Here is a 27614-nt window from a genome sequence, read left to right on the forward strand (position 1 = left end):
ACGAGTAAATAGTTCCTTTGTTCTTCGTTCCAGGCATCAACCTACGAGAGAAGTAGAGAAGTACCGTGGATCTACCGGCACGAAACACTTTGCATAACGGAAGAATAAAAGTTTAGTAACCAAATCGACAGTTACACCTCTGCGCTCTGGATCTCTTACAAACTTTGATAGCAAATAACTCGAGAAATATCGAGTTTCTGACCCTATAATGGTATATTTTTTTTAAGAGGGTGTCAAGATCTACCAATGCGCAAAGTTTCGATTGAATCGGTGACTCGAAGGTCTTGCACTCTTTGTCAGAACCTGTTAGTAATTTTACAAGTAAATTGTAGCGTATTAGAGAGTTTGGAGGCTCGGTGTCATGGTATGTTGCACAATACACTTACGTTCCAAGTAAGTTTAAAATTCAGCGAGCAGAACGGAAGCGATGTAAATATCTGCGGTTTTCCGATCGAAGTACGGTCGATGGCACGGCTATTTCAGATCACGTGACTATTGCCAAACGATCGTACCGGCGAATAGACGGTACATAACCTAACCCAGACGCGCAAACAGGCCCGTCCCACTCGAACCCATTGACGAAAGCGGAGCAGCTTTTATTTTTGCGGCGTAATCACGATGAGACGTCGCCTTCGATTCAGATGTAATTGACGCGTCGACCGCACACGCGCTCAGCCAGATACAGTGGGGATAAAGGAAGTGAGGATATACCGGATTCGAGACCGGTGGAAAGTAGGAACGGAATCAAGCTGCCGCTTGTGTGCAAGCACGCCACAATTCAGTACACTTAACGCTGAGTCTAATGGCGTCAAGTTGCTAGTTCTTATTATTGAAATATTCTTATCATGGAACTTCTTGCTGAAACCACATCTCATTGTATCTTATTAGAAAACCCTATACTATCCTTAAGATGTCAGACACTAAATGTTTCTTAGATTCAAAGAGAGAAACTATAGAAAATTGTCACCTTCCAACAGGGACTCTAAATGTATGACAAAGGTTGCGCAAGATTGATTAGAATCACGATTATTTTAGGTTCTGGTAAAAAATCTGAAAGCTCGATCTAGATACGTTAAGCTTTCATTTAAAAGACGATGGAAAAGTTACACGGTATGGTGTAGGAATATTAATTTGATTCGCCGTAAATCAGACCCATTGCTAATCGAATTCTGCACACCGTCGGTGAGTTCTCGCTGCGGGGGGAAGATGGTGTGCGCAACCGAGAAGCTCCGCTGGTGGGGATAACTAAATTCACGAGTGGTAGGGGTGGAAGTGAGGGGGGGTGGGGGGAGAGGCGCACGCACACCTATGCAGCTACGGAATTCGGAAGAGCGGCAACTTCAGTGGCATTCGTTTGCGAACCGCAGCACGGTGCGGCTCGCGGCTATTTCGTCCACGTTTCACGCAGCCGGCTTCAACCCCCTTGTTTCGACGAGAAATTTTCTTTGACACCGGCACGAACGGAGTGGCTAGCAATCGTTGACCGGTACCCCTGTTGTCGTCGTCGCCGCCAAACAGAATCTCGAAACGTATCGCGAATGAGACACTAGGTTGTCAAATTTCACGGCAATTTATCTCGAGAGATTATCGACTGGGATCGAGTGGATCGCTCGAGCCGGTTTTCAAGAAACTAAGATAAGCTCTTTCCGGGAACGGAAAAGCAAACGGTATTCTGTCGCGTTCCTTCACGGTAAAACTCGTGGAAAGTGCTGCACGCTCCGGTTCACGGTGCGCTATTCAGAGGGACGGAACAAGAGAGAGGGGAAGAGGGAGGAAGTAAGAGAGGAGCCGTGTTCGCTGAAGAAAGGCGTGCTCGCGACCGAGCTTTCGGGATCTCGTCTCCTTCGTAGACACGCTCAGATTCCTTCCTGATTTATTTTCTTTTTTCCCCCCCCGACTCGTCCAAATCGAAATGCACCTCTTCTCGGGCAATTAACCGGGGACGTTGTTTACGCGCGTCGTCAATCCGATGGACATCACGCAGGTCGTTTCCATTTGAACACCCGTCAGTGTGTCGCGGTTGAGACTAATCACCCCGGGACCAGAAGTGAGTGAGTTTCGCGAGTGGTGTCCGATAATAGACTGACGTTCGAAAAAGAATCCTGAATATGAGGCTCAGAAAGACGCTCGTGCTATTGGTCATTGCGAGTGCGGTGTACAGTCAAAGTGAGTATTCTTTTTAGGTTGTCGATAATACACTATTATTAATTTAAGCAACTTTTACAAAATTCTTCGTCTAGAAACGAGCTTAAACTGTGAGATAAATTGTCTGACTCCAGTTATATTTATCTCCTTATAACATCGCGATGCAAATATCTCATAATTATTTACACACAAAGAGAAATATTACAGACAATGTTACCATCGAATTGGCGAGGTTCTCCCGATGAAAATGAGTCCAAACACGGCCACAATCGGACGAATTTCGATTTCACGAAAATGGAATTTTTTCCAAAATGGCTCCAACAGCGCGTAACTGAAAGTGATCCGAATTGGGTCGTGTTTGGACTCGTTTTAACCAGGGAAACCTCGCCAATCTATTGGTAGTACTCCCACGTGCATCCCTAAACATGATAAACAAATTTGAATCGCTCTGTTAAGAAGAATTGAGCTTCCAGCACTCACGATCCGCTTTTTATTCTCCAGGTTCACTCTGTATTTTTTACTTCGAAGCTGGTGGCAACCTGTTCCGCAAAATCATTGCGGATCAAGGGCAAAACATCGTCGAGAAATTATTATTCACGCCTTGATGATGCGCTTTCGGTCTCGAATCGGTTCGATACGTTTTTTATCGGAGAACGACACGCGAACGATTCGTTCGGTCCTTTATTCGTACCTGGGGCTATTCTTTCGTTTTAGCTGGATGGTACTGTCGCGTTTCTGGCCATTGATCAAACAGATTTTATTTATAGCCGAGACAACAACGTCACTGAACTCTTGAACTTTTCTTTCGCGCTTTTTGCAAAGTTGAACGCCTTTCGAAGGTTCCGAAAGTTATTCGTCGACCAGCGTTGCTATTAAAAATTAGCTAACCGGCGTATAATTCGTCTTCAATGCCCAATTTAACTTATTACTCGTTCTAACAGTGTCGAGAGAGAGGTCTAGCGGCGATTGTTTGGATGTTTGCGTCAGATAGTAGCACGTTCCTCTTGAATCGTATCTCACGTCGCTGTATCATTCATCTCGAAGGAATTCGAGCTCCGTGTCGCAGGTATACTGACCCGAAAGATGGTCATTTTTGTCCTGAGTCATCGTGAGCAACGATCCGTGCGCGTCTATGAATTTTTATTCGAAAATCTCATAGACTCGATGCTCCTAGAGCAAACCTGTCTGAATACGAAATTAGAATGACTCATAGATTTATTCTGTGTCCATTCTTCGACACAGATACTGGAGATTACAATGATAGGTTCTACACATAAGTCTTCTTTGTACATTTATTGACGAATAAACGAGCAGAAATCCTCATCGAAAAAGTTCGATGCGTTTTTCAGCAAAAACTGTACGAAAAAGCAAATTGTTTTCCTCCCCTTAAGCGTTCTTAATACGAACGAACGAGTTGAACTACTTAAACGGATTCCAGGATCGTCGGTTCTAACCCCGATGGAACAACCTTGGAATTGATCGAAAAGAAAAACCGTTAATTAATTTTACCACAGAAGCCATAACCATCAACTTCGAGGGAAAGAACGTGGGAAAAATGGGAAATCGTTTCCCAGGCTACGATGCAAGAATCTCGCGAACAGCATAGCCACACAGGCTGATGTAATGGATTTAACGGGGCCTTAAATATTCATTGCCCCTCGAACAATTGTACTTTTTTCTCAAACCCAATAAACTTTGCTTACCAAAGTAAAAGCTACGCTATATTCCTAGTACCCAAGTGTGAACTAATTGGGGACGATAAGATCTTACTTGAACGAATTTACGAGCCACGGTGCACCGCAGGCCCGAACATCTAATACAGAGATTCAGGCGTGCAAGAAATTATTCCGGTTTACAAAACGCTTTGAAGAACTGGAACTCGAGTTTGGACTTCGATTGTACACCCCCCCAATCGCGCTACTAAGCCTCTGGAACGGCTAACTGTGATCGTTTCACGCGCGATTGCGTTATTACTTGTCGTTTCTTCTAGCCAAATAAGCGAGGAAACGAGCGTCGATCCCACCCTCGCATCACCCTAATCGCTTTGTAGTTCTTCAGCGGAGCCGAAGCTCCCGAACACCGACAGAGATTGCTTTTCCAGATAATCGACGGTAAACTGGATCCTAAAACCGTCCAGAAATACTTTTCCTTTCTTCCTTTCCGGATTCCCAAACCTCCTTACCTGAGCAACCCAGACCTAACCCCTTTTACACGCAACCGTTTCTACGCGACTCATTTTTATCGTCGAGGACACTTTTGTCAGGGTAGAATAGCTGGAATGTGCATTTAAAGGAGGCTTTTCTCCGGTGGGATTATCGACGAATCCTCGCCATTACTGTTTTGGGGCTGCAAACATCGTAGATTATTATAAAAAGTACAGTCGTTGATAACGGTGTTGTTGTACAATACTGTTTGGCAGAGTCTCGACGATATTTCATTACACGATTCGAGCCAGTCAGAAGTGAATTATCGTTCGAATGAGATATTACTCGACTTTTTTGGTCCCCGTGGAGTTTATTCGTCGAGGACACCATTATCCACGACTTCCCAACTCTCACGAGTCCGCCAGAAACAAGGTGGAATTCCTGTGCACCAGTCAATTTACACCTTGCCGGGTAGCAAGGTAAAAAAGGGCTCTCAAGAAACCATTAGGGGGGGGGGGAGGGGGGAGACCTCCAAAAAATGTTTCTTATTCCACGAGCGACCGCAACGCGGCTTATTTCACTCTCCTCTAATCTTGGAAGCGTACCGCGGGTAAGATCGAGCATGTCGACGAGGCGGGGACTCGTTCTTTTGGTGGCAGCCGATGATGATGGTCTGTGTGAACTGGTGAAACGAGAGGACCAGCAAAAACGCAATCTTCTGGAAAGCGGCAATTATACCAGCGAGGGGAAACTGTTCTCAAGAACATTCTGGTCTAATCTCGAGTACATCGGACACATGTCTGCCTGAGAATTTTGCACCGACGCCATTAGCATTCGACCGAGTTGATACACACATCGGTTTGTCTCTTTGTACAGATACACCGATCTTTTTATAATTCACACTCGACAGCATTCCAGTCAGGAATTAGTTTCAGCGTTAGTACTATCAAAGTTGCAGAAGCTGGTCTTGTGCAATCTGGGTTAGGTACGATTTGTTTCTTTGCGTAGACATATCGATGTCATAATTAACACTCGAAAGCATGTTTCTTTCTGTAGATACACCCGATATCCTTATCATTGACACTCGAAAGAATTCCAGTGAGGAATTTATCTCAATATTAATATTATCGAAGTTGTAGAAACTACTAGTATGTAGTTGCAATACCAGTTATAGATCATGAAATTCTCACGCTAAATCTTCTTAAGTACCATCGTTGGTATTGGAGGTTCATCAGCGTCCAGTCACCGGACTAATTAGGGTATCGGACGTTTCTATTTCGTCCACCACCGCTTCTTTGGGACTTGAATCGTTCGTGGGGCCTCGATGGTTATCACCGGACTCCTCCATTGAGAAATTTACCGGCAGTTTCCAACACTGATAAGATCTATTCCAGGTTTAGGAGGTATTCATTTTTCTAGCCTCAACGTTCCAACTTCACCAGAAGTATCTTAATTAGAGAGCCACCGAAAACCGAGCAAAAGATCGCTAGCTGGAGCTCGCTCGGCACCTGTTCCTCGATTAGCCGGTTTCGTCGCGATATTACGCCCATTAATCATGATCGTCGAATGCATCGCAACACCGGAAAAAAACACCGTTCTCATCGTGTCTCGACGGAGTTGCTCACCTCTGTGCTACCAGGGGGGAAGTCATCCATCATCTCTTTGGCGACAGCCGCGCTATCAAAACCGCCACGATATCTCGGGAGGCGGTTGTTCGTCTTTTTCCTTGCAAAAGAGTCGAGAACAAAAGGATCTCTGCGCCGGGATCCATTAGGATGCATGCCAAAAGGGCGTTAGAGCCATTAGGTGGGAGAACGGTTGCAGTTTTCGTCGCCGACAAAGACGACTTTCGTTTTGTTTCGTCGAATCCTCTTCTTTTTTTTTTCGAGGCCCATTGTTTCTCAATCGCGTTGCGCACACTGCGTCCTCGATCTTAGCTCGACGACGCGGCAGACTTCCATCCGCGATAGTAACAGGTTTAGGCCATGTTCTCGATTATTTCGTTACGTTCCTTCAACGATTTGTATTATTTTTCACGATCATTTTTCATAATCTTCAAAATCAGTTTGGTAAACTATTTTAAAAAATAACATTAGACGTTGTTTTAAAGAAGATGTGCTAGTTGCGAGAAGTGTTTTTCGGTCGCCGAGCGGGGTATTAAGCGACGCTGGAGCACGTTTCATGAAAGCGTGCACGTGGAACACACGCATAGGCGTAACCGAGACGATCAATTGACGTATATTAATGCATTCACGATCACGTTCGATCGGAGAATGCGCTCGTGGCGCATCTGCCCTTCGGAGCGCGCGGCCCTCGAAACAACAGGTAGATCGTTATCTCGACGAGGCTTTCGCCGCGATAAAGCCGCACGAAGAAAGCCAATAGCGAAGATAATCGTGTGTACTGAAGCGGGGGGAAACATTTCCGGAACCGATCGCGATCCCAACCAAGAAATTCCACCCGTTTTCTTCGCTCCGTAGCCATGTTGCGATACATATCGATATATCGATATACCGATATATATCGTTTGCTATTCCTCAGTGCTATGAGCTTGATGATTTTTTCACTTCCTCAGCCTAATAATCGATCGTTTATTCCTAATTCGACGCTGTGAGGTACCGAATATCAAATATAACGTAAAAACCTTGATCTTCTTCCGATACCGCGAGGAAACACGTTGTTCAACACGAGAACGAAGCTAAGCCTAGGAAGTCGACGGAAACTGCGCACAATAACTCGTATTCTATCCCAGTGGAACACCGTGGGTGGGTGGTAAAGGGATAATATTTGTCTGGAATTGTCTGTGGACTATCGAAGCATAATATTGCACGGTGTGTAGGCAGCAAATAATTGATATGCAAATGTGCCTTTTATGCTCGATACCATTGACGATGTGGCATCGTGACCTGACGTTCTATTGCACACTGTCGTTCGTAACTTCGTTTCGTACCTCCACGAATTTACTTCCATGTTTGTCGTCAGAAATTGCGAACGAGCAAAAAGCAGAGTTATGTATATACAATGGCGAACACGAGATCTGGACCAAAATGGAATGGAAAATTATTCATTCCTCGCTTCTAAATTTAAATGGACGCGTTCGACGAAGCAAGTGTGCAACTACGATCGATTCGTAGCTTGCACGAATCTCGTTTTGTCGTTACACGTCGATCAACAATGGCGGGAACGACAGAGTGCGATACCGGTTCGCCAGGAAAGCAGACCGCCTCTCGATTTTCAAAGATCATCGGTTCATTGTGGAGCCGTCCCGCGCGGCTCGGTTCCTCTTTGTCTATGGCGATTCAATGGCTTCGGCATTTCGCGTCCGAGCATGGCCGATACGAGAAGCCCGCGGTGCGGTTTTCCCACAGTTTGTTCCGTCGTCGTCCGTTCCATTTGCCGCGCAAATGTTCGATCGCTCGGAAAATAACGAACGCACAGTTAACTCGTGGTGATATTATCTCGCCGCGGAATCTGGACGAATTCCTCGATAACCGCAGGGTCGTCCAGGTAGATTCGCCTCCCGCTTTTTTTTACCGCTGTGAAATTAATTTAGGCGCGCGGGAACGAGAGAAGCACTCCGAGAGAAACTCAAAAAACGATCGTTGGCTCATCTACACTGCAAATAGCTGTAGCCTGTGGTGGATTTTTCTAAATCTACAAGCTTCTATTTCTCAAAAATGACTGATCATTCGAGGCTAAAATTTCATTTATGCTTATCCCGGATGTAGACCCGCCAGTGTACCGAATTTCATTAAAATCGGCGGGGGTAACTTCTGAATCTCCCCTGATCAATAAGATATCCTGGGGAAGCACAGTGGCTGGATGAACACGCGAAACCATGCTTAGCGATTAAAATAATACAGTAGAGAAATGGCGGTTTACGTTCGTGAACTTATGGACGACAGTGTACGGCAACCCTCGAAACCTGCTCGATACAATGGACACTGTTGATCCGTGCAGTTTCTTTTTTAAGCAAGGTTTCTATCGATTGGTCGAGGGGCTCTCGTCGCGAGGTGATTTACGGTGCCCCATAGTACGAATCGAGAGCACCGAGAGTTTAATGCCTGCTCAGGGGGGATACCGCTGCAAAAATTCAACGCGCCCGAAGAATCTATCGATCGCGAAGACCTGCCAGAAGCTGCATCTCGATGCCTCCCTCGGGACAATAAATTATTCAACGGGTCTTAAATATTTTCGGTGTCGGAACTTTCGCTGTTATCGATCTGCACCCCTCGTGGAGACATTCTAAAAAACGAACTCGAGATTTTTAGACTGTATGCGCCAATAAAATGCGCCTGATGCATTCTATGCAAGACTGCAATTTTCAGACTTCTATTGCATTCGATCTAGAACCAATAACAGTGTAGTATGAATATCAAAGGTGAATCACTACACTCTGAAAGGCCCCAACCTTTGGCACTGTCCATCGTAGCATAGTCAAACAATTTTTAACACTTTAACTCCCGGATTAATAGCCTATAGCGAATTTTTCTATAAGGTCAAGCATTTGTTTCTAGCATCAGGTATCGACATAGTGAGTCAGATCGTTAGAACTGAAGTCGACGTCGTTCGTTGTCATCCTATCATTGACTTCTTGTAAACAGTATCAGGTGACACCCGCTAGCCAAGCTGCAAGCTTAAGCGATAGTCTAATCGCCACGCTTAGGTCACTACCTTGGGGATCTTATTAAACCTGTTTTATTATGCAAGTCACCCCCTGTACTATCTACCATTAAGAATTTAATCAACCACTTCTATAGATACAGTAACTAGATGCCCGTCGATGATCACGACAATGTCTACCAAAGGTGTTTAAAGACACATCAATAATCTTTTTTAGCAACCTATTTCCATTCGAATGCATAGGTGTAAGACTACATCTTTTGGTCGAGATTGGTACGCATAAAATGGCAGTAGAAATAGTATTAAATTAAATTTATTTTCTGAAGTATGGGTCTCCGTAAATTTGCCATGAATGATGTCATTCCTGTGCAGACCAAGTCGCAACGGGTCGTAATCTCGCGCAAGATCCACGTGCTTTTTGTGCATAATGAGTGGGAAAAGGTCCCTTTGGTCGACGGATAAGGCTTCCAGTTAGCTAGCCAAGTCCCTCCTGGAATACACGATTGTGCAAGAATCTCTGTCTCCGTTCTCATCAAATTTTCCTCGATATTAGGTACAGTTCAACCTGAACAGGTTCACTGCTAGACCAAAAACCCTTGAAATTGTGCTGTCAGGCAACTGGAAACTACGTAACCTAACATTTATCCCAGGACTTATTTTTGTCGTCGACTATTCCACAATCTTCAATCTTTGAAACACTATCAGATAAAGCCACTGGCTAGCGTGTAGGCCTAAGTGATAGTTTAGAGTCTCATTAGGTCATTACTTTAGAAAATTTCTTAATCTTAGACTCTAATGAGGCGACATGTTCTGTAGATACAGTAGTGAAAAGCTCGACATTAACGATTACTGCAAAATTGCACCTTCCGACGTATCAGATCCTGTAAATTTGCCATGAACGTTGCAATTTCTGTTCAGACCAAGTCACAGTCGTTCGTAATCTCACGCGAGATCCACGTGCTTTCCGTGCATAATGAGTAGGAAAAGGTCCCCCTGGTCGAGGAAATGGACTCCCGGTTGGCTAGGCCTTCTGGAATACAGGATTCACCTCGTTCAGGTAGAAGTCTCTGTTCGTATTTTCATGAAGCTTCTGCAAACTTCTTGGTACCAGGTACAACTTGACAAATCAGATCTTTTGTCTATGCTCTTGTCGTTCTTCCATGGTCTTGCTTCTCTCAAACAGTATCAATATAAACACCTGGTCTCGTCTTCACTGCGAGTCCACGCCCTCAGGAATCTTATTAAACCTCCTGAACCGTGCGAGTCACCCCTTCGCGATCCTTCAGACGTTTAATCAACAGTTTTTGCGGACACAGAAGCGAACAGCACGACGTCGAACGCCTCCCAACGCATCAGATCCTGTAAATTCGCTACGAACGACGTAGTATCTGTGCAGACCGAGTCGTGGTTCGTGATCGCGTGCAAGATCCACGTGCTTTTCGTGCATAATGAGCGGGAAAAGGTTCCTTTGGTCGGTGGGTTAGGGTTCTCGGTTGGCTGGGCCAGGTGCCTTCTACGCGTGTCACGCGCCCACGTTGTCCCTTCGTACTTTCGAGAGAAGGATTGAATGTCCGCTGCATCGTACGGTAGGGTATGGAAGAAAAGGGAGAATAAACATCGAGCCGCGGAAGTGGGTGGTGTGAACCCCTACGGCAGATGTTGCGTTCCATCACGAATGTCGCGGTACTCTCTTGGTTCTTGGGCGATATGTTGCACACGCGCCCTTATTGTTAACGATCGGTTCCTGTTTCGACGAGGACCGCTTTTGCGGCAGCTTGCAGCTCCCATTGTGTCCCATATCTTGACTTGCCCGATGGCCTGCGTACGCAAGCTGCGATGGATCTTCGTTGTTCCGTGTTCGACGATGTTTGAGACGCCTGTTAAAAGCGTTTCGATGAGATTTTCGTCAGGTTCCACGTGGCAGGTTCGAGGAGATGATATTACTATCTTCTGATGTTGCAATGCAATTGGGATTTTTAATGTAACCTTAGGAAAATGTTATTTGATCTCTGTATAGTAGGAAAGAGATCATACTCTGACCAATTTCGTGAGCCATGAAACTCTGAAGGACTGAGTGAAATATCCTTGCCCTGTCTGTCAGCGTATTGGGAGCTGTTGCGTTTACTGTCGTGTGTCCATTTATCCCGTATGCTTCTCCCTTTAATGACACAGGTACACGCGAGCGAACGCTGAAAGTTCGGCACGAGCTACACCGGCGAGAGACTGGTTTTCATGGCTTACGATTCTGGACAATGAACAAGTATATGCATGCGAACTTACGCACGGGATGTATTATGAACATAAGTGGGCACGTACTTGCAATCTTCCTTTAGCAACCTCTGAATGCATAACACGTTTTACTTGCTCTCGTACACCGTGTAACGTTCGCCGGTTCCCCGTTAACCATTGAACGACGTCTGCTTGACAAGTTCGAATATTCGAGCTATTCGTGCCCGTTTACGTTCCAATGCTTTGCAATCGAACGGTGTCTGATCAATTATTGGGCCACTTTGGACTGTTCGAACTTCGTGAAAACACTTCGAGTCTATTTCTTGCGAGTAATTGTGTCAAACGATGGATAGGTGAAATGTTGTTTTGGGACACGGAGTTTGCGTTTGTCCCTTTTCTGCTCGAGGGTCACCATGAACTCGCTGTCACGGTAAGGTGATTCCACGTGAAACCTTAATAACCACGCGAGACCCCCAACAAACCAAAAGCATGACCCGTAACCGGATAGATATTGCAATAAATGGTGCACCGAGCAAAGTTCGAACCACGACGGGTCTTCTTTGCGTTCGAGCGGACGTATTTCAGACGCTGGGCTGCTCCACCTGCGAAAAGAGATTGATTAGATTAGAGTAGGTTTACGGAAAACGTACAGGGTGACTCTGTACGAGGTGATCAAACTTCCAGTTCGTTCCACGTGTCGTCATAAATATTTATTTAAGAAGATAATGTTTTATCCCCTATTCACAAAATTCACCGTCATTTTCAGACCCTACCCAGCTATCGAAATGTCTGTTATTGTTAGCTCGAAGAATTTGTAAATTGCTGGTAATGACAGCACCGCTAGACTGGACCGAAAAGAAGTATAGATCCCTAGACGAGACAGAGGCGAGAAAAAAGATGGAGTACATCTTGGTCACGCGAGTTATCCTTTCAAAATGACAAATTCTGTTCGGAGCCTTTGTTAGGGCGTGCCGTGGCCGATAATTATTCCCAGAGGACCTGGGGTCCAGACCCCACACGCGATCCAAGATCCGTGATCGATCGCACGAAAATACCAGATGGTGGACCAAGCTGTGATTATGTTTGGAACAGCTTTTCCTTTTTCTAGAACGCGTTATGAAACCCTCGGACTACGAAATTTCAAGCATTTTTTCATTTTCGTTTCATCGCGTTATCGAAACGTTTGACTTTTTCTAGTCGAAACAGTATTGTTTTTGCAGAGACCTCGTTCATTGTAGCCACGAGAAAAAGGGTTTCTCGAATGCGTTGCGAGATGAAAAGTGTTCCATGACTAAAAGTGTTTGGGAAACAGCGTTCTCAGACAATAGAACGCGCGCGTTCCTCTCGACACGCACGTTGTCTAGGCATCCGCGGATTATAAGAAACTTCCGGTCGACTCCTTCGCTCTCCGCTCATTCCGATGGTCATTGTTGCATTGCCAGCGAGTGTGACGACCTGACAACCTCGATCCACTCCCGAGACACCTCTTCCTTGCGCCACGATTACGTTCTAAGACGTAATTTCCTTCGAACGAGGTCACGACGGATTGTTCCCCGGTTTTTTTTCCTTTTTTAAACGACTGAGTAATCGGCTGAGAACTTGACTCACGGTTCACCAAAGAGGGCGCGGTACCTGTCTCTCTTTAGGTGTTTCCTGAGAGATCGACTTCGTTCGCGTTCTCACTTGCCAGGCGACTGTATTCAACACTATGGCATTTCTATGCTCGGAACCGATTGGAAAGTAAGATTGTTTTGGTTTGGTCGTATCCATTGCTTTCGTAGGTTTCACACGGAACAGTGGTGACCACCAAAAGAATTTTAGTACGTTCACAATCTCGCTGATGAATTAATCAAAATTAATTACTGATGCAAACAGGTTTCAAGGGGTTTTGCATCATTTGGTGATGAAGAGTTCTCTGAACTCAGAGCAGTAAGAGAAAGCCTGATTCATTTTAAACGAATGACGTTATGCTAAGCCGTCTCTTTGATTGTAAATTGCCTTTTCATAGCACTGACGTTATTAGTCATCAGCTTGGACGACACGAAATCCTGATTAATAGTGAAATAACAGTTTTCAGAAAATACAATCGCTGGATCCGAGGTTGCATTCATTCCTACGACGATTTAATAATAATTGCAGACACCTAACCCGAGAAAAATACTTCTGAGAACTTAGTCTCGCCGATAAGATACCCCAACACGCCTAACTGGAGTCACAGCTGATTCGAACGTGTCGAGACAGGTTTCTTCTTCGCGCGCAGCACGTGTTTCTTCGGCTCGTGTGAAGAAGTGGCAGAATATGGGATTTGCTGTCCACTTGTTCGAGTCACGTGTCACTCGAACGTTGTACTACAAAATAAAACAACGATCACCAGATTATTTCTTGCAGTCTTCATCACATCAAATTCATCGTTATAGTAATGTCTCGTTTTTAAGAAAGCGTATACTTAATAACAGATTGATTACCTAACAAAAAGAGTGGAACAGCCATACGTAGCTTTTAAACGTAGCCTCGGAGATAAGAGCCTACGCGTGGATGTAAACAATGGCTTGCCTCCGCGAAGTTTCCACGAAGAAGGTCTAGGAAAGCTGACTACACGTTGGGAACAAGTATTATATAACACTGGCTGGGGACACGAGTCGATCCAAAGCAGAGAGGATCATCTTTGCGAATTCTTCGAGCATGAAGAAACATGCTCTTCCCGACTTTCTTCTGTTTCCTACGCGGTCGTGCCGTGTTACCAGACTCGCGTCCCCACACATAACCGTTCGAGAGGGCTGTGAACTATGTTTATATATACCACATAAGCGGGGTGGATACCTGTTCCGTGCGATGCACACGAGGCATCTACACCCAGGATCCTTAGTCGAAGTTGACAACAAACGTTAGTTACTCGCTTCCGTATCACTCGTCGCGTTTTCTATTGTCACTGGGTACCATGGCGTGCACAAGTTTCCGGACAGTTACCTTCCCAGCTATGCTAGACCTCTTCCTATCCAGATATTCGTGTGGTTTACTCTTCTCTTCAGTTTGCTTTCCCAAGAAAGTTTGTTCCGTTCAAGTATTTGGTCCTCCATCTTCCTGAACACTTGGATACAAGTTCAGTCTTCGAATAGACACACAAGATCTTGAAAAAGTAGACCTAATCCAAGAAACACTCAGATTTCTCAAGTGATGAGCCAGTAGACTCTGGAATCTAGGTCCTACTGTTTGATCTGTTCAAATATTGGGTCCTCCATCTTCCTGAACACTTGGATGTAGGTTTAATCTTCGAATAGGCACACAAGATCTTGAAAAAGCAGACCTAATCCAAGAAACACTCAGATTTCTTAAGTGATGGGCCAGTAGACCCTGTACCCTAGGTCCTACTGTTTGACCTGCCCAAGTATTGGGTCCTCCATCTTCCTGAACACTTGGATGCAGGTTCAATCTTCGAATAGTCACACAAGCTCTTGAAAAAGCAGACCTAATCCAGACCTAACCCAATTGCAGTGGGCATCAAGTTCGATGACCCGTTCAATGAGGTCGTTGAACAAGTGTCCACGCATTTGGGAATAGTCTACGGAGTTATATAGCATGCAAGTTGATTTTAATACTCGATTGCGTCCGTCGAGATTCACGGTCGCAATTAACTAGCCTAAAGATAACCAGCACAGGTACAGCGATAGCGTCCATGTTGAGGAGGCATCAAAGTGCGGCGAAGACTGTTTAGAAGTTGTTGCTGACAATCAGGAAACTGCGAGCAGATATCCATTAACATTCCAGGGCGATCCGACTCATTCAATTCGAATCCCGTCGCAATTACCCTTGTAGTGCGCCGCGCCAATTAGTCGGATCCCCTTTTATTACGTACGGTTTTTACGATAAACTCATTGTCGGCGTGCGTGGACGATCTTCTCCCAAGGACTGTTTCGTAGCGCTCGGGAATCACCGAGCGAAATCTCGCCGGGTAATTTGCATTGCATTAGGAGAAGCCGAGCTTCGCTACGAAGTCTGGGGTCCATCTGTTGACGTGGACTAGGGATTTCTTTATTTTTTATTTTAGGGCCGTTCCTCGACCGTACACCTCCGGGGCGCATCGCCGAACGAGGATCCCACTTATGGAATATGCGTTCCGCCGCTTTATCGTGGGCGTTGCATTCTATTGTATCGAAGACGATATACCTTTATGCGCGGACGATTATTCACGGGGAAACACGACGGGACGAAAAAGAAAAATAATAGGAAGACGTTTGATTTTCCTAGCGGACGAGGGTCCTGAGAGCCGTGTTCGGGGAATCCCAGGGTCGTTTTTGGTCCAACCGAATCTGCTGGGTCCCCCATGTCGTTCTTCGTTAAGTCCAGTTTTAATTTACTTATTTACCCAGACCCAGAGTCACATTCTTCGATCGAATTCGACGAATAATGCAAAACTTCGCGTGCACGGAGAATACTGTTTAGTGTCGCATACCGAGAGAAAGTAGCCTAGATCTCTGTCGTTAGGGTATTGTTGGAGGTTACGGGGCCAGCTGACACGGAGGACACCAGACGTTTCGGTGGGCCCGATGTCCTCAAACTCGTGAGGAGCATATGTCGCCCGGATACTCTTTCGCGACGTCCACGCGCATTTTCGATGCTTCCTTCCTCCTCGATGGCGGAGGTTTCTCTCAGTCTCTTCCTCGTAGCTCGAGCCACGCGCATGGCGCGACTGCGTAGGACAAGCAGGTGCTACCACGTGTCACATCGGGACCGTGACAGATGCAAGTGTCGCCTGGCGACACGCTTCCTCCACTTTCTCGTCTTTTTTTTTTCTATAAAACGTCGTCGATTGGGTTTTCTTCCGGGCGAACGAATTGGGCGAATTACGTCTTCGGTTCCAGCATTAATTAAACAAGTAATCGATTATGATTCGGCGAGCCCCAGGCCTCGAGCGCTCTTGACTTTTTTCCGTCGTTCAACGAACCCTTCATCGGCGTTCGCCAAGTTTATATTTAGTCGGTTCTCTCCGCGGCAGCCTGTCTTTTCGACGCCGTTCGTTATTTCCGTGCGTGTTCCCTTTGATCGGAGCGGAAGCGGGATAAACGAAAGTCCACACGCCGGGCATTTGCATTCAAATGAGAATTGTGAAGGAATCTTTCCGCCGACGGGACGCGCGTACGCGATTGTGCTCCGCGGGCCTGCACGACTGCGAAGAAAAGGGAATTATATTGTTCGCCTCGAAAGGAACGAGCCAACCCCGGGGCTCTAAGGAACCAATCTGTCCGAAAGTTACGGAGCAACGGGGTCCATTCAACGCGTAAAAGTCCTCTACCCCTCTGTTGCGGTGTTTCACAAAATGGAGACGCTTGGAAATCCAAAATGGCGGCGCGAAAAGGACATTTTTCAACCTACAAAAGCTAGATAACTTCTTTAATAACCAGTTCAAAACTTTTCCACGTCCCTTTAGTGGAAATCCCCGTTCGAGAACTTATATCTGATACGTTATTTCTTCATGAAATCATCAATACGCAATTATTCCATCAATTGTATCAATGGAATCCTTAAACAAGCTAACCTGTTCCTGAATTCCCTTAGTGGCTCCCTCTACTCTTTCAAAAGCTTGGAAATCCAAAATGGCGGCGCGAAAAGAACATTTTTCAACCTACAAAAGCTAGATAACTTCTTTAATAACCAGTTCAAAACTTTTCCACGTCCCTTTAGTGGGAATCCCCGTTCGAGAACTTATATCTGATACGTTATTTCTTTATGAAATCATCAATACGCAATTATTCCATCAATTGTATCGATGGGATCCTTAAACAAGCTAACCTGTTTCTGGTGGCTCCCTCTACTCTTTCAAAAAGCATGCCACCTAACCTCAAAACGTACGTAATTACTCGCGAGTAAATGATATAAATAATACTAATAAACGTACGAAAGGATATGTTCGAGCAGAGCATTCGATAATGCAAAAAGATATTATCGGGTCATTCTTCGAACGCATTCTTGATGTAGTTCGCTAACGAGATCGCGGCTGGCGGCGTGGTACTAACGAGTGAAGGAAGGCGAAAGTACTCGACGGATTTCTTCCTCCTTATTATGAGAGCGAACATCCTGCCGACAGGGTTTCTAACGCCGCTGCGTTCAGCCAGACAACATCTGGTTATTGCGACCATTACGCCTGCGTACGCGCTCCGGTACTTGGGGATTGCGATTCTTTTGGCGTTGGGGGGGTCCAAACCGAGGGTCATCGATTACAACGACGAGTTCTGATCGAATTTTAAAGTAAAATTATAGGGTCTTATCGCTGAAAATTATGACCAGACTCGTCTCAATGCAATTGAGATATGGCGTTCGCGATAAATTAATTAACGATCCACGCGAACGAGCATCGAACACGTCGAAAGTATTCTTAAATGCACGAAGACAGTTCCCCGCGGTGTTGTGCATGTGCTACTGTACAAGTATTTATAGTTTTCGACTTCTCTTGCCGGCTGTGTACGACCGGAAACCAACCGATTATATTTAGAAAAAGACCTGACTGGACGTGGAATAACAATTCTGCTCGTGTTTGTGGCGAATCGGCATTGCAAAGCAGGCTCTTCCTTTCAAAGAGGATTCCCATTGGTAGAGTCTATCGACACTGTTAGAACTATGAATTCGATGCCCCCGGCACATTGTGCGTACTATCGTGCAAAAAGACTTCCTGTTTTTTTTCAACAGACGAACGATTTACGTTTTTAGCGCAATGCTCTGTTTATTAAATATAGATATTCCACGAAATAAATTTTTCTAAGCACGATTTATGCGACGCAAACGCAAGCAAAACAGAAGTCCAATTAAATTTCGCATTGAGGTGGATAAACCATGCAATATAATTACTTAGCCTAAAGTAATAAATACGGTTGGGCTGGCAATCTTGTGTACGTTCCTTGGCATTAGCTCGAACTTCTTTTAAAGCAGGAAACGTTTTGTAATAATTAGACACCGGATGTTTATGCAAATGCATATGCTTATAGAGAATTAATAAAGTTATTGCATACTATTTGCACTTATATTGTAACTAACGAAAGAATTCCTACTCCATGAATCAGTAAAGCAATGATACTTGCAAAGGATGTAAAGTTGAATTTCTCACAGTCTCAGCGACTTCCGGTTAGTCCTTTCGAAGTAGATCGAAGGAAAACGATTATACTTTGAGAATGATTCGAGATTGAAGTTTCCAAAAGGTTTCGACGTTGAAATAGTTTGAAAAATACTTGGCTGGGGCGAGGGAGGATGGGATAAAATTAAGTGCCGTGGATGACGAGGCGATAGAAGCGAACTATCTGCGTAGGACCATATGGCGCGCGAAACAAGTCCGATCCTGATCTCGGTGGAGATCCCAGAGTCAGGATCGAGCAAGGTCATTTTTTGCAAGCGCGTTGACCTCGAAAAAGAAGACACAGAAGCCCTCTCTCGATGGACTGCCGGATGTGGATCATCGGCGATTTTCTTGGTACAACAGCCCAGACGTTTATTGCGCGATTAAAATCTTTCGAACGGTCGGGGCGAGTGTTTTGCCATACAGTTCATTGAGACTTCGGGGAACGATGGATCGCGTACGCACGCGCGCCTGGGAAGATGCAAACGACCGCGGTCTCGATAATTAACGGCGGGCTTTTCGAATCCCGGAATCGTTTCGAACGGTGGCATCACGATTTCGTAATTTTCTCTTTAAATCTCGCACCAAGCACACCGCGCTTTTGCAAATCTGTCCGAAAGGAAACGAGAGACCTCGTTCTTCTTCGTGGGCGATTTTCACCTCGTAGACTAGCTTCAGAAAGCGTGAAGCCACGCGTTATGCCTCGTTGCAATCAATCGTCTAGTTATTCAATAGACGAGGAGGCTCTTACATATCGTACGTATCATTATACGCTTTATCCTGAACGTTTTCGAGTCGTCTCGACCGTTGAAAAAAATCCTGAATCGAAGGTGATAAACATATCGAACGTTTTTAAATTTATAACCAGCGCGAGGTGATTTTAATGCCCGCCGTTGAGAACGTATCGTTGAAAGCTTGATACGATCGAATCACGGCGCGAAAGCAACGGTTACGAAACAAGAAACTCTGACCGAAACGGCGATGTTACACATTGGCAACCATTGCCTGGCGCAATTAAACAACCTGTTTCGGGATTCCGTCACGTTATCCACGCCGTTCCCTCTTTCATTCAGGCTCGTGCACGCCGTTCGAAAAATGTTGATGAAGGGAAAAAGCATCGGGGCAATTATAAGGGTACACGTGATCACGGTAAGACAAGAGTCCCGGCTAATAGCGTGTTTCCGGTTCACGAAGGTAATCTACGTGGCAACGAGGCAACGGTAGGGTACCTGCGTGAAAGATAAAAGCCCCTGATCGAGACGTTAATCCGGGACTTAACCGAAATCGAGACTGAACGGTGCCACTTCGCGGGACCAAATCGTTAAGATGTAATTAAAAATGGTCGCTCGCGACGCCAAACTTAAAAGTTACCTCCAAGGGTGGACGAAAGGTATTTATATCGTCGGTAAAAAAGAATCGCGCGGGTACGCAGAGCGGCGAGAGATAAATAAGATAGAATTTATAGGGAGCAACGGTGCTCCCAGCTGCACTTGCTGCACTCATTATCGCCCTCGGGAGCTCGTTTATACGGCGTAAGGTAACATTCGTGCGCGATGTCACGCGAAATGGATCGAACGGGCACTCGAAATAAATACCTCACGGGCAACGAGAGAGGAAAAAGGAGATCGAAGATTTATAATTCACGGTTACTAGGCAAGGACGTCACTGGACACGCGATCCACTCCTCACGATCGAGAGATTCTTGGCATTCCGTGTTCCCTCGGGCCCGATTAAACCCCTCCTTTTATTTCCGCCATTTTTATCCCCTATTCGCCTTGGCAATCGTTACTCTCCACTCTCTTGAAGGCTCCAGAGTGTCATTTTTTCAATTGACTAGTCTCTCTGAAGCCATCCACGCAAAAGTACACTAATTTTGGGCACCGTTCTGCCCGTAGGAGGCAAAAGTCCCAAACAACCGAAAAGAAAGGTGCCTGCAACACGGGCAGACGAATTCTCATTCGGAAGGGAAAAGAGACAATGCGTGTGCGTGTGCGTGTATGGCCATCGTTGACGGGGAAAGGGCGTAATGCCTCAGCAAAGCAGCTTGTTCTTCGCATTCCTTCTCGCGTTGTGCTTGTCGCGTTCACCTCCGTGCATTATATACGACTAAACTCGGTGGTCTCAAGTTCCTGAGAACTGAACCCACGGGGGCTCATAACGCCGTCGATCCCATACCGTGTGCCGCGCCTTCCTTCCCTACGAGCTCGCCCAGCTAAATAGAGTCCAACGCGACCGTCGTCATTCAGCGATTCTTTTTATTCTACCTCACACGGGCCTAAGCTCTTCTGTCCCCGTTACGTCACGATATTGAGTTACGATCCCAACAGAGTCTTCTCCTCGTTCCTGGATCCTCCAATCAGCAACAACTTGCGCAAATAACGTCCCAAAAATTATGGGACTTGCAGTGCCACAAAATGGGCTCATTTTAAAGCTTGAACTCTCTGCTTTCACATATACCATCATACATTTTCCAAAAACCCTTCTGCTTGGAAGAGTAAAGTGAAAAACTGAGGGTCTTCTTTTTAAGTTCCACAAGTCCAAAGGGCTCTGCGATCCTCAATTTTCTTTGCAATTTCTTTTGATGTTCAGTTGCAAACAGAAGTCTCCCCTTTATGGGGGGCCCCTCAAAGTCGACGTACGACGTTCGAATGCAAAGCGGCGCCCGCCAAATTTGCAAACTCTCCACCGAACAGATGACACAAAAGATGAACTTTCCGTCGCAGCTGTTTGAGAATGCTGGACGTCGGTGACAGATGCAACAGGTGTAATCAAATTGCACGCGAAACACTGTGTTTGGCGTCGCTGCTCGTGTGAGGAATATCGTTGATCACTAGTTGCAGTTCTAAATGAGTCCGAACATCTGGATGGAAGATGATCCGGACCGTTAAGATTGTTCTCGATCGAACGATGCCGGCTTAAACTGTCCGCAGCTGGGCTGTAACAGCGCCACAAATAATGTCTGACGGGAGGAAAGCGGTGGACCCGGGGACTGCTTTTCTAGCAAACACGGGGAAAGCCAGGAAGTACGGAAACGTCCTAACGAGATCGACGGGGCACTGCCTGCCACTTAAGCGGCGTCTCAAGCATCCTCGGAGTGCTTTAATTGACCAGCTGACTCGTTAAAAACTACCATCGATAACCGATGATGCGTGACATTAACGACAACTTAAGTGCAGCGCTTGGCTATCGAATTAAAACCGTTCGAGAACTGTCGAGGAAGTTCCATGACTTTGTTAGCGATCCATGAAGGGGATAAATGAAATTCTGAAGTTTGTAAACTCCCATCGAGGAAGTTGAAGCTTCGATGGAAATCAAAAACCTCTTCCAAGGACGTAGTTCGTACCCCGGAAGCCTCGAACAGTTTCAACCGCAAGAATCCGTGAAGACCGGATAAGATCTAAATTCGCAGAGGTTCCGAACGAGTCAGGGAATTGAACTTAACGGAAGTCAAGCTGGGTTTTAAAAAAAACACGTGACTATTGTCTTTGTCATCGTTTTTTAACAGTAACTAACAACTTGAGAATACTGTAGGGTTCACGATAGAGCTCTCAATTGTCACGAGGATCGATCTAATGCTTTTCCACTTTGATAAATTCGAGGGCAAGCATAATCCATCACGGGGGAGCGATAGTATTACGTTTCGTTGCAAAATTTCCTGGTGGTCCACCTGTCAGCGTCGCACCTGCCTTCCTAACCACTTAATGCCAACGTTAATGACCATTCATGGATCGTTGGTTGCACGACATGTGGGTAGTAAGGTGGAACGCGATTTATTTTCCATACTGATATTGTTCTCTCTCTCTTTCCACCGAAGAGGGTAATCATGGTCGTAAATACAACCTGATCTGCATGTGATCGCAGATAAATAACTGGTTTTGCTGAATTTTATAGCTTCTTTAAAAAATAATTGTGGTGAAAATTGTGTTTGGATGTACTTCGATGGATTTTTGAATGGCAACAAAGTGGATCCATTGTTGTACCGTTCAAATGTATGCAACCCCCTCGTTAAAGGAGCGATACGTCATTATGTGAAATTCATTATGACCTGGTTCTTTCATATCGTAGGCCACTGACGCTACGAATTAATCGGGCTTCCATCGCGAAGGACGTTGCCGGTGTAAGGTCGTTCACATGACCCCCGGCACGTTCATGGGAATTTATTTTATTCTTCGCTTCGGTGTATCGATTTGCCCTCGAAAGGCGATACATAATGTGAGAACAAATTAACATACACCGAGTGTCCGTTAACTAGTTCCGCTTTGGGGGATTATTCTGGCCTTGCATTGAAAACAACGCGAAGTAGCTTATACCGGATCCTTATGGATCCATCTGTGTCCAAGTTGCTTATTGCAGTGTTCAAAATGGCTGTCCTCTTTCAAACAAAACAGTGACATTAATGTGTACTTAATTCCACTGTGTTATGCTTGAGTATTTCATGCCTTCTATATCACATGCAAGTGTTAAGGACCTGTATGATTATTCAAGTTTTCCAAGATAATAAAATGAAAAACGAGAACCACATGGCTCGTTAAGTAAGCTTAGAAGAATCTACACCTATCCTGATGTGTAGATTCTTCTGTAAACACTGCATCGCATACATTTTCACAGTTTGTACACTTCCAGAGTAAAGGCACTTTAACTACCGCTTGGATCACATCCCAATCGACAAAAAATAGGGTTTAGTAGACTCCTCTTCAAACACCGTATCACACATACTTCTTTAAGATACCGTTTGAGCCGTGATCCGTTCATTCCGTTGAGTAACTCCATCTGCAACAAAAAAAAAGTAGGTGTCAGTCTGGGGAGATCTAATTATTCGGTTTGGCGCCAAGAAACTACAACGATCACGTTCTTCGTTTAATGGGCAAGAAACGCCTGGCGCAATTACATGATCGACGAAAGCAAAAAGCAGAGTTCGGAAACGTCAACTAACGAGGCGCATTGTTTCATTTGCAGATGCGACTGTGATCACCAGCGACGGCCTTCAAGGCTACGACCCTCAGTTCATGGTCGGCTGTTACTTTCCCGCGGAATTTCAGGGTGAGTTCATGACACAGGTGAGCGGAAAGGAAGCCAGCGATACGACCAACGAACCCATTCAATACTCCACCATCAACATCACATTCAACGCTATACCTGTGTGGGGCTACTGCCACAGGAGGGTCGGCGATAACGTGTTGCTAATGGACAGGTCGGTCTACGCTGAAATTACGAATTATTCAGTTCCCGGTGATTTAATCTAATTCCGGTGTCTCCGCGAACGCTTGACCCTGACACGACAATGACCACTCGTTATAAACGTTATTTACCTACTGCTAGCTCAGTCATTTGCAGTGCAAAAAAATGCTGAATAGAAACCACTCTAGTAAAGAACTCTTCTTGGTCTGTTTAGCCCAGATTACTGCAAAATAAATTACTACTTTGCATATCAAAAGCATATACACCACTTCCAAACTACTAATTGGTCCACCAAAGTATGATCCATGGTAATTATGCGTTAGATCTGGGTCTTTCTCTCATAGAGAACTCTTCTTGGCCCACTTATCCCAGATTACTGCAAAATTTATTACTACTTTGCATATTAAGAGCATATGCACCACTTCCAAGCTACTAATTGGTCCATCAAAGTATGATCTATGATAATTCTGTGTTAGATCTGGGTCTTTCTCTCATAGAGAACTCTTCTTGGCCCACTTATCCCAGATTACTGCAAAATTTATTACTACTTTGCATATTAAGAGCATATACACCACTTCCAAACTACTAATTGGTCCATCAAAGTATGATCCATGGTAATTATTCGTTAGATCTGGGTTTTTCTCTCATAGAGAACTCTTCTTGAACCACTTATCCCAGATTACTGCAAAATTTATTACTACTTTGCATATCAAAAGCATATGCACCACTTCCAAACTACTAATTGGTCCTCCAAAAGCATGGTCTGTGGTAATTCTGGGTTTCTGCTCTATGTCAATTAAAATGCTTGTGATCATGGTGGTGTCGACCAAAAAAGTCTCTGACTAGATCCTCAGGCTACTGCTGAGGCAACAAGGACCTCCTTTGGTCTCTGGAAGTCCCTAGATTCGGGCTATCCCAACGCAAATGATCCTCCATTGTTGGCGGCGCCAAATGCTATCCAAATCCGCGAACGCACCCTCAGGGATGCTCCGACGTCTACAGTGTGTCTGGGATGGAAATAGACCAGACTGCAGACAGCGTCTGCTACACTTTCAGCGTTTCATGATTAACGGTGCGCCATTCTAAATTTAATGGACCGGTAAATAGACGATACCTCGAATTACCTGCTCGTCCGACAAAACGTTTGCAGAACTTATCGTTCATTTGCAACGTATTTGCAAGGCTGGTGCACCGTGGCAAAAGATCGACGCTGCTTTTTGCTCTATTGTCGCCAGTCCATGACAAACGTAGGTTTCTTATCCATCGATGGCTCGTGGTCTTCAGTTCCGGGTACATCTTCCGTAGTCCGCTGGGCACATTTTTAGAATTTTTCGTTCGCTTCAGGTACAGCGACGGCGAGTGCATACGATGCTTTCGTCTGTTGAGGAGATCGAGGAACGTGATCGAAGTGTTCTCCGAAAATCTGAACAGGTGTTACACTTCTGAATCCACGGCTCTGGCTTCTTGCGAAACGTTGAACTCCACGTCGATCTTGTACCGTGAGTAAAATTTAATTATTTTCTTAGAAGGGTATTAAATGCACTTTTACAGTTAACTGGCAACGATCCAAATTGTGTACCGTCTGCTTAGGTACCAAAGAGATAGGAAACGTTGCTATCAGGAACGAGTACTGTCCCATAACCGGGCAGTATCATTTCAAATACAGCGTGAACAATGGATCGAAAAGGGTCATTGAATGCAACAGCTTTTCGTCCTCTTTCAACAACTGTCCAGACGGCTCCGTTTTACGACTGCACTTCAATCGTTGCACCTTCGAATCTCAAGGTACTTGATAATTATTTCCTTCTTGACTTCTCAATTTCACTGTGTTCTTAACGTTCCAGCAAATCTCACGTTCAACTGTTTGGGCAACTGGCCTGGCCCAAACGGATCCACTTATTTTGCCCTGTTGGACAACAATGCAGCCAGCGAAGGCAGACCGCAATACAGATGCGGGGTGAGTTCTAAACGGTGCTTGGAACCCTGTAAATCGCGTAATTTATTGCCTGTATCCACGTATGGAAATAATTGTTACAGTTATACCACGTCGATAACAAAATGGGTAAGACGTACATGGCGCTGAGCAGCGATTCTAGCTGTACAGAAAATTTAGACAATTCGACCAGCGGATACGAGACGCTGGTTCTTAGCAAGATTCCAAATCAAAAGAAAATGCCTAATTACGTGAAGACTCACGTGGCCACGTCAGTATAATTTTAACGAATACAAATAAATATTTCGATTTCATTGTTAATGAGTTATTTCAAAATATCCGTTGACACAGATTCCCAAAATGGGCCCAAGGCGTGTGGGAACAATCTCTCATCGTGAACGGCACTATGACCTTCACTGACCTCAACGGTTACAATAGTTACACTTTTATCACCGTAGATTCGAACGAAGAGACCGGTCGTTACATAGTTTACTCCAAGGACCAATGGTAAAAACAAAATATCGACTAATTTCAAATTTTAAAAACTAGTTTCAACAAAATGATTTTGGATAACTTATGTTTCTTTTCCACCCCCCAGTGAACAGGCGGCTTATTTATGTTTAATGATGAGGCAACGAAGCGAAAATGTATTAGAATTCACTATAGGTATTTATCTTTCCTTTTCGAAATCCTAACAATAAAATGTTATCAGAAACCTGACTTTGGAAATGATCATTTGCAGGAATAGTACTGAGCCCAGTTTATCAAACATATTTGTGCGACGATCCCAATTTGGATAAGCCTGTATGGATGACTCAAGCAAGTAAGTTAAACGTAAAAATCAATGTCGCGATTATTAATTGGAAACTTATTGTGGAAATTGAAACTTATTTATTAGGGGTGGAACGTGTGGTGGAATCGCCTTGTCCAATTACCGGCCAATATATGGGAATGATAACCGATTTATCAGGCATGTGCGCCGAGTTAAGCAGCAATTGCAACACGCGTGAAATAATGTATTTTAAAGTCACGGACTGCGAGTCTGGCGAACTTTACGGAGGTAACATATTGAGTCTACTGTAATCTTTAGTACGAAACATTTCAAATAATTTAGTCTCGAAATATGTTTCAGAACGAGCATACCTCTGCTTAGGACAATGGGAAGAAAAAGGTGTTATGTACGCGTATACGTTGAGAAACGACACCAGTACCAACGAGTGCTTCGTGGGTTTAATCGTGAACGATGAAGAAATCTATATCAAAGAGGCAGGGGATCACTGCATTCGAAACATCGACCCTAAACAAGAAGGAATGCGTCTGTATAAAAAAGGTAATTTTTTAAATTCGAATTGTATAAAAAAAAAAATGAAAATTCAGATGGTTTATTTAATGCTACTTCAGGCCAATGTTATGGAAATTCTCCAAGCCCTGCGCCAACACCAATGAAACCAATTCCTCGCAATCCAATAATGAGAATTGCGACAACCCCTAGATCCAGAATATCAGGTAAATTTGAACGGTTAAAAATTTTTTTATTTACATTGTATCATCGATTCTACGAAATTTTATTTGTTTTCTTGTTATGACAACAGGTACGAGCAGCATACCAGGAAATAATATTCCATCCTTGACCTCCAGTAACGCAACTGCATCCTACAGTTTCGTAACGCTGGTAATGTTACTTACATTCTCCAGAAGTATTTACATGCATGTTTGAGTAACTACACTGCCATTAGCGAAGAACAATGAAATAGCAAATGAATATTCCTACGCGACTGACAATGCCTACCGTCGTTAGAAAATACTGGGAAGATATAAATCGCACGTGGAAATCAGATTACTTAATTAATTTCTAATTACTTTATAATTTAACTTGTACAGGGTGTTCCGCCATCCCTGGGAAAAATTTTAATGGGGGATTCTAGAGGCCAAAATAAGACGAAAATCAAGAATACCAATTTGTTGATGGAAGCTTTGTTAAAAAGTTATTAACGTTTATAGTTCCGCCCGTACTGAATTTTTTTCTCGAAAATGCGCAGTATTTCGGGGGTATGTCTATTCACTAAAAATGATTGTAATTGACCCCCGCAACCGAAAATAATTTTTCCAGAACGATTTGAAATTTTTTTTTCTGTAGAAAAATTTCACATCTTTTCGAATTTTTTTCTAGAAAGTGGGTAGGATTTCGGAGGTATGTCTATTCACTAAAAATGATTGTAATTAACCCCCGCAACCAAAAATAATTTTTTCAGAACAATTG

General features: G+C 44.6%; 1 protein-coding gene across 1 annotated transcript; it reads left to right on the forward strand.

Moving 5' to 3' along the window:
- Positions 1 to 1496: 1496 nt before the first annotated feature.
- LOC122396331 lies at positions 1497 to 27172 on the forward strand. The gene is made up of 13 exons (XM_043394629.1): positions 1497 to 2166; positions 23200 to 23434; positions 24766 to 24920; positions 25012 to 25206; positions 25266 to 25378; positions 25459 to 25625; positions 25706 to 25861; positions 25953 to 26020; positions 26097 to 26177; positions 26253 to 26414; positions 26487 to 26684; positions 26756 to 26860; positions 26947 to 27172. The coding sequence occupies exons 1-13, from the start codon at positions 2109 to 2111 to the stop codon at positions 27069 to 27071; spliced, it is 1818 nt and encodes a 605-aa protein (XP_043250564.1). The 5' UTR covers positions 1497 to 2108; the 3' UTR covers positions 27072 to 27172.
- The last annotated feature ends 442 nt before the right edge of the window (positions 27173 to 27614 follow it).

This window comes from Colletes gigas, unplaced genomic scaffold, assembly GCF_013123115.1.
Source record: "Colletes gigas isolate AHSC1104 unplaced genomic scaffold, ASM1312311v1 Colletes_gigas_Sc00007, whole genome shotgun sequence".
In the NCBI taxonomy this organism is placed as follows: domain Eukaryota; kingdom Metazoa; phylum Arthropoda; class Insecta; order Hymenoptera; family Colletidae; genus Colletes; species Colletes gigas.